Below are 7,391 nucleotides of genomic sequence, written 5' to 3' on the forward strand. Positions count from 1 at the left end.
GGATGGAGCCCAGGTACTCATTCACCACCCTCCTCCTCCTCAGCCAGCCTTGGCATTGGGGCGTGGGAAGGGTCTCACACCTTCCCCACTTCTGCATTTCTCTTCTCCACTAGCAAAGGATGCATGCTCACTCACTCTTACCCTACAACTTAATGATTCCCACCAGTCCATAGGCACGTGCACATCTGTGTCCATAGCCAGGCCGGGCGCATCTCCTATGCACACCTCTATGCACAAAACACAGCTCCATGCTCTTGCAGGCACAGGTTTGCACGTACACGAGTGCCCACATGTGCCCTCTGGGCCACGTCCCCCTGCCTTCCACAGCCCAGCTCCCAAGACTCCAGGATTCCCCACTGACCTCACCCCCATGCCCATCCCTGGCCCCTAGAACAAGGTAGCATCTGCTGGAATTTTTTTTATTTAAATAAAATATACAATACGGCACATTTACCGGTTTCTGTTTTAAAAGTGGAAGATTTGAAAATTCCTTGTAGGTGACTGGGGGTGGGAGGGCCACTGCCTGCACCTGGCTGTCCCGATCTCTGCAGAGTGGCCGGGCTGGGCCAGAGCTGTTATAAAATGCATGTGTGTAAGTAGAGGAGAGGGTGGTTAGGCCAGGCCCTTATGGCAAGGGGGATCCTGGAGGCCCTGGACCCTCCACCTCCACTCCTGCTGCCTCCGGGACGAGGCTGTGTGTTTGGATCCAGTCCTGCTGCCTTCCTTAAGGGGAAGGGCTGTGTGCAGAACTCAGGTTGAGGCTGTTGAAGTCCTTCCAGTTCCCAGAACCTTCTGAAGCCAGCACAGTAGAGACCAGGGCTAGGTGGCATCCAGTCTTTACCTAAGATCCCAGGAACCTTCATCCACCTCTCTCCTGGAGCACTGCCTCCCACTCCCCGCAGCCCATCTATGGAGACATCGGCCTGTCCCACATCCCAGGATAGCTCAAGGCAAAACCCGATCTTGCCAACATTCTGGCTTGGAGCATGGATGGCTCTGGATGGACAATGTGGGACCAGCCCTTCTCAAGATTTGGGGATTGCAGCCATACCTGCTCTGGCCCTATAGGCAGGGGGCAGACCCTGACCTTGGCTCCGGCAGGATCCCATTTGGGAGGGGGACGGCGCCTCCAAGGGCATCTGAGCTGCTTTCTCATTCCCGAAATCTGGAACATGCTTATGGCTCCTAGTTGGCAGAACCAAGCCCAGTCAATCCCTTAGTCTGACATCCAAGGCCGTCACTCTGATCTCTCAGCCTGTGGATCCCCTCCCAAAGCCCTGACCCACCACCCTACAACCACCTCAGGAATATACCCACTACATACTCCGTCCCGCCCACCGTTCCCTCCCTCTCTCCCTGTTCCCACATCTCAAGGCCTGGCTCCCACCCACCACCAGCCACACACCTTCCTTGGGCCCTTAGGGAGGCCCAGCCACCTCCTGAGTCCTGAGATTTTAAGTCTTGGAGCCCTCAGCCAAAGCTCCCTGGGCTCTCACGTAGCTTGCCGGAGCAATAGGCTGGGCATATGAGGGGCAGAAGAAATGTGATTTATTGAGCACCTACCATGGTATGTGCCAGGCGCTGGGCTGGGCATTTCACATATAGATTTTTCTCATCTGGTCCTCATAGGTCCTTATGAGGCGGTACCATAATTATTCCCATTTTACAAATGAGGTGACAGAAAGCTCAGATAACTTGCCCAAGGTCACACAGCTAAGAAGTGGCAGGGCTGGGGTTCGAACCGAGGCCTGACTGCTGCTAAAATCTGGTCTCTCCTTTCTGCACCATGCTTGGGGGACCATCTACCTCAGCCGCCCTCAACACAGTTTTCTGATGGAAGGAACACAGACTTGGGCCTCAGGCAGGTGTCGATTTGAACCTCAAATCAGTTCCCACTCTGCCACTCCTAGTTACATGATTCTGGAAAAATTACCCAAAGTGCTCTCTTCGTCTGCTAAATGGGGAGAATCAAAGTACCCACCCCATGGCCTTTATGAAACTGAAGGAGTTAATGTGTCTAAAGTGCAAAACCAGTGCCCGGCACAGAACAGACTCAATAAACAGAAGCTCCCCTCACCTCCCACTGTGCAGATGGGGAAACTGACGCCCCAGAGGTGGCGGGATGGTTTGAGGCCCTAGGAAAGGAGAGTCTTCCACTTCCACATGGTGAGCGGTCAGGCTGGGACTGGATTTGAGACCAGAGGTGGGGAGAGAAGGGGCCTACTGCAAAGTCCTGGGGGTCCTCTTCCCTGAGGACTGGAGAGAGAACGTCCCTAGACCACACAGCCACGGTGGGTTGCTGGATGTAAGGTGACCTGGGCTTCCTGGCAACATGGGGTTAAACTAGATTGCACGCAGGTGTGCGCACGTGAGTGGCTATCTACACCGCTCTACAGAGCGCTACATAGCTATACATATACACATCTTACATACATATACATATGCATATTCATATACAGAGCTTGCTACGTTTACAGTAGAAAAAATGCTAGGCCCGCAGGGCCCTGGCCCTTTTCTCCCAAGGTCGCAGGCATCCGAGGCTCCCCAGGGCAGGCCCCAGGGCAGCCCCTTCCTAGGGGCAGAGTGGAGCTCCAAGTCACAGCTAAGGGGCTGATGGCAGCTGTTCCTCAAAATGAACACAGTGACACACCTGCTCTAGGAACCCCCAACACCAGCCTCCCCCACCCCTGTCCAGCCCCGGGGACCCTATCTGCCTTCCTCTGGCTTTTGCGTTTGGGACCTGCCTGCTCCCTCCTTCCCCCCTCCCCCTCCCCCTCCCTCTCCCTCCCTCTAATGCTGAGTATTAAAATAGTCTATAAAAGCAAGTGACCAAAAATCTATAGCTCTAAGAATACCTGGTTATTTTCTGCTGTCTTTTGTTTTTCTGGTGTGTGTGGTTTTTAAATGCTAATTATTACTGTTATTGGTGTATCTCCTAATCACAGTTAAACCTGAAGGAAGAAAGGGAGAGAAAAGAGAGAAGAGGGAAGGGTCCAGCTCACAGATTGGACGGCAGTTTGGAGCGCACTGGCTCAGGCCTGGCCCCAGGTTCCCTCTGGGGTCCAGCAGTCAGAGGGGGCCCCCCAGAAGAGGTGGCTCTTGCCCCAAACAAAGACAGAGGGGGTGGCAAAGAACCTGAGGATGTCTTCCGAGGCAGAGTGACGTGCTGGCCAGGGATGGCACCATAGGGCCTCCCGAGGGGACCGAGGCCCCCGCTGCTGCCACTGCCCCCGCTGCCGCCCCCGGCCCTGGGGAAGAGCGTGAAGGCAGCCACGGACTCCCCTGAGGAGTGCGGGGAGGCTCTGCGGAGAGTCTGCGCCCCGTCCTGAGGCAGGGCTGGCTGAGACGCAGAGATGAGCTTGAGGTCCTGGGTGAGGCGGCCAGGAGTGAGAGGGGGCGTGCCCCGGCGCTGGGGGACCTGGGGTGGCGGGGGGCTGGATGCGGGTGGCAGGAGCAAGGAGCCGTGGGAGCCAGAGGCCCGGGGTGGGGCACTCGGGAAAGTTCTTGGGGGGCCTGGGCTGTGGCCGGGGGAGCCGAGACCTCCTCGGGGAGTAAAGGCTATAGGGGAAGCCCCCCCAGAGGCCCCTGCCACAAGGGATGGTGGCTCAGGCTGCCGTGGGGGTGTCTCTGGTGTGCTTGGTAGACCAGAGGCCAGACCAGGGGATGAGTCCCCTGGAGGCTGGCCTAGCTGCCCAGGGCTAGATGACGGGGACCTGGAGGAGGGTGGGGGTGGCAGGAAGTGCTCCGGGAGTCCCAGGCCTCCCCGGGCCCCGGGCAGCGCAGGAGGTGGCTGGGCAGCCTGCGGGGAGCGGGCGCCTGGCTGCAGCGGGGTGAGCAGGGGAGAGTCGGAGGAGGACAGGGAGCCACCCAGCGCCTTGTGGAAGTGGCCAAACCCAGCAGTGGTGGTGGCGGCTGCAGCGGCTGATGGTGTGGGAGCAGAGGGGGAGCCGCAGGCCCCGGGGGGTGGGGAGGAGCTGGATGAGGGCAGGAGTGGGCTCAGTCCGGCGGGGGCAGAGAATCCAGCCAGCTGTTGGATGTGGAAGGAGGATGAAGATGGCGTGTCCACCTGGGATGGGCTGCTGGCGGGCGAGGCGGAGCCCAGCGCAGAAGGGATCAGGGACTGCAGCCGCTTCAGGTGCCTCGGGGTCTGCCCGGCGCCGAGGTTGCCCAGCCCAGGTCCTGGGGGAGGACGGAAGATGGCAGCAGGCAGGCGAGGGTGGTGGGTGAGGGCGATGGCCACGGACGTGGTGGCAGCAGCAGCCTGCAGCGGTGCCTGGATCAGCGGGGTCCAGATGACAGGCGTGGGGGTTGGGGTGGCGGAGGCGGCGGCCTGGACACGGTGCGCGCAGTGGGCCATCTCGCGGTCGTGCTGCACGATCTGCTGAATGATCTCGTTCTCCTGGTAGTTGAAGACGCCAGAGTTGAGGTCGTGCTGGACTTTGTGGAGGAGGATGGAGTTCTTCTTGCCTGAGCCACAGAACAAGAGCGGGCACTCAGAGCAGAGCGGGGAAGGAGATGGGGTGCAGACCCGGCTGAGGCATAGGAAGGCCTGACTAAGCACCCCCCACCGCCAACCCACCCCACCTGTGGCCCATCCCCTCACCGATGCGGTCCAGGCGGTCCAGCGCCACAGTCTCGAAGGCCCTTCGCATCATGGGGTACTCCTCCAGCACCTCGTTGAAGTTGTCCACGCTCAGAGAGTAGAGGCGGCAGTAGGTGTCGGCCCTCACACTGGCTGTGCGCCGGCCCCGGGTCAGCAGGCAGATCTCTGCCAGGACATCAGGACTCAGGGTGGGGCATGCACCTGCCCAGGTCACGGGGACTGCCCTGACCTTGGTCCTGACTGCCTGGCACAGAAGCCTTGGCAGGTTTACAAGGCTCTGCCCCCAGACTGTGGCCGCACTGGATGCCTCTTCCCCACCACATGGGGGCTGGACAGTCTTTCCCATCTTTGTGATATACTCTCTGCTATGGACTCAATGTGTTCCCCCAAAATTTATATGTTGAACTCCTAATCCCAGCGTGATGGTATTTGGAGGTGGGACCTGGGGAGGTGATCCGATCACGAAGGTGGAGCCCTCGTGGATGGAACTAGTGCCTTTATAGGAAGAGGCCGGGGAGCCGACGAATCCTCCTGCCACATGAGGACACAGCGAGAAGCCAGCAGTGCAGCCCAGAAGAGGGCCCTCACCCGCCCCAGCCACGGTGGCCTCTCAGCTCAGACGGCCAGCCTCCAGAACTGTGAGGCATACATTCCTGTGGTTTACAAGCCACCCAGTCTATGACACTTTTGTTAGTCAAAGAGCCCAGACTAAGACACCCTTCTCCTGGGCTCACAGACGCCTTCCTCCAGGCTGTGGCCATGAAGGGCGTTCACTGCCCCTGTCCCCTGAGTGTCTCCCCAGCCTATGCTCTGCAAGCAGCCGCCCTTTCCCCAGGGCTCAGGGCTGCCTCACCTCCAAAGTAGGAGCCGTCGGCCAGCTTGGTCTCCTTGTTGCCCTTGGTAAGCACGCTGACCACTCCGTGCTGGATGAAGTACATCTTCTTGCCAATGGTACCTTCCCGGATGATGTAGTCCCCAGGCTGGAAGACCTCGAAACGCAGCTTGGTCAGCATGGATGTCACAAAGTTGGGGTCCGCGTTGGCAAACAGTGGCATGGAGGCCACCAGCTTCCGGCAGTTAAAGTTGATGATCTCCTGCCAGACGGGGTGGATTGGGACATGGGAAGGAGGAGGTGAGGGGATCTGGCTGCCAGGAAGGCCTGACTACCCGCCCCTCCACGCCGGGCCGCTCACAGCTCACCTCCCGCAGGGGCTCGCTCAGCTCGCCCAGGATGCTCTCCTCATCGAACATCTTGCCCTGGTAGCGGTGCTCGTAGTAGTCATGGATGCGCTGCCGGGTGTCAGGCGGGAGCTTGTGGAAGGACATGTACTGCTCCACCTGCTTATACTGAGGCCGAGAAAAGGGGGTGTGAGCTCCGTGCAGCCAGGCCCACTGTCCCAGCAGGCGCCACATCCGGGCACCCACTCTGGGGGCTTTCTTGGCCAAACTTGGTTCCTTGAGATCTGAGGTCTACGGTGTGGATATGACCTCACTGTGCTCCAAACAACTGCCCAGGCTCCCAGCTGCCTGGCATGGAGGAGGGGGCCCCACCAGCATCTGGTCCTGTGTTCAATACTAAGGAGGCGAGTGAGGGGCAGCAGGAGTGTCCAAAGCCCAGTGACAGGACACACCAACTGTATTGCCAGGGAGGTTGGTCACGTGTCCTCGGAATGTTAAACATTGGTGACAGGGAGGCCTCACCGACTCTGGGAGGAGGGAAACTGTTTCCTCCCAGCAGTGACTGGCACAGTCAGGAGGCGAGGCTGCAATAGGTCAGAATGCTCAGACGCAGAAGCAAGGATGCCCAGCTGCTCTGTGCCATGAATCTAAACCCAGCCTCAGCTGAGACCCCAGGTCATTTCGTTGAGAGCAACTCCAGGCAAGGGAAAAGAAGGGTAGACCGATTTGAGGGTACCTTCAAATAGAGGCTCGGGGACAGAAGATGGTTGAGCCTCAGACTCTGGGGCTTAAACAAATAAGAAACAATCCTGCCCACCATCACTGAGAGGAATGGACGTTGCTCCCACCATCCTAGATTGTGGCTGGACAGTGGGATTCTCAAGAGCAGGTCAAGGGATGGGAGGTATTGATTAGGCAACCACACAGACCCCTCCTGGATGGGAAGTAGAGGAAGTCCCTATAACCCCTGCAGCAATCCGAAATAGGGAGGGCTGTCTGCATCTGTGTGTGCTCCGAAGAGGTGGGAACGCAGAACTGCTGCAGAGAAACCACAGCACTGGGGCCCAGACAGGAGGCCTGAGAAATGACATTTCTTAAACTCCTTCCAGCTACCCTGGCCTCTGACTGTGCGAAGTTATGCCAAGTCCCAGGGGACAGTGACTTCCTGGCTGGTTATAGGGGCAGAGGCAGCCAGAATACCTGGAGCTGTGTTTTAGAGACTCCCTCCCCTGACCCCCAGAGAACAGGCAGGGGTGGGGAGGCAGGGTCTGGACATGGGGCAGGAGTTAAAAGGTTGAAGTGGTCCAGGTGAGGGACAGACATGGGGATGGAGGAGAGGGAAGACATTTAAGAAAAATGTACTGGGCAGACTGAGATATTAGCCAAACGATAAACACTTGAAAGTCTCAAATCAAAAGTCACAGGCACCCTGACTCTGGCCCAAAAATAAACTCTGATGCTCCTTCTTTTCTCTCTCTCTCTCCCACCCTCCTCCTCTCTCTCTCCCCCCTCTTTCTCTCTCTCCCCCCTCCTCTCTCTCTCTCCTCTCTTTCTCTCTCCCCCCTCTCCTCTCTCTCCCCCCTCTCCTCTCTCTCTCCTCTCCCTCTCT

At 58.4% G+C, this 7,391-nt stretch overlaps 1 protein-coding gene across 5 annotated transcripts in view; it reads right to left on the bottom strand.

The window, feature by feature from the left end:
• Positions 1–403: 403 nt before the first annotated feature.
• Positions 404–7,391, bottom strand: part of HCN4 (hyperpolarization activated cyclic nucleotide gated potassium channel 4) — a 49,724-nt gene continuing 42,736 nt past the window's right edge. For 2 of the 5 annotated variants that reach the window (XM_032244765.1, XM_032244768.1), the window contains exons 5-8: positions 5,804–5,950; positions 5,457–5,697; positions 4,604–4,768; positions 404–4,467 (exon numbers count right to left, since the gene is read on the bottom strand). In XM_032244765.1, coding sequence (XP_032100656.1) covers positions 2,999–4,467; positions 4,604–4,768; positions 5,457–5,697; positions 5,804–5,950 — 2,022 coding nt within the window. In that variant the 3' untranslated portion in view covers positions 404–2,998. The remainder of the gene's footprint in view (positions 4,468–4,603; positions 4,769–5,456; positions 5,698–5,803; positions 5,951–7,391) is intronic. The other 3 variants (XM_032244769.1, XM_032244767.1, XM_032244766.1) reach the window with 3 other exon arrangements.

The sequence above is a fragment of the Sapajus apella genome, unplaced genomic scaffold, assembly GCF_009761245.1.
Source record: "Sapajus apella isolate SASKATOON/1434 unplaced genomic scaffold, GSC_monkey_1.0 scaffold55, whole genome shotgun sequence".
NCBI classification, from domain to species: domain Eukaryota; kingdom Metazoa; phylum Chordata; class Mammalia; order Primates; family Cebidae; genus Sapajus; species Sapajus apella.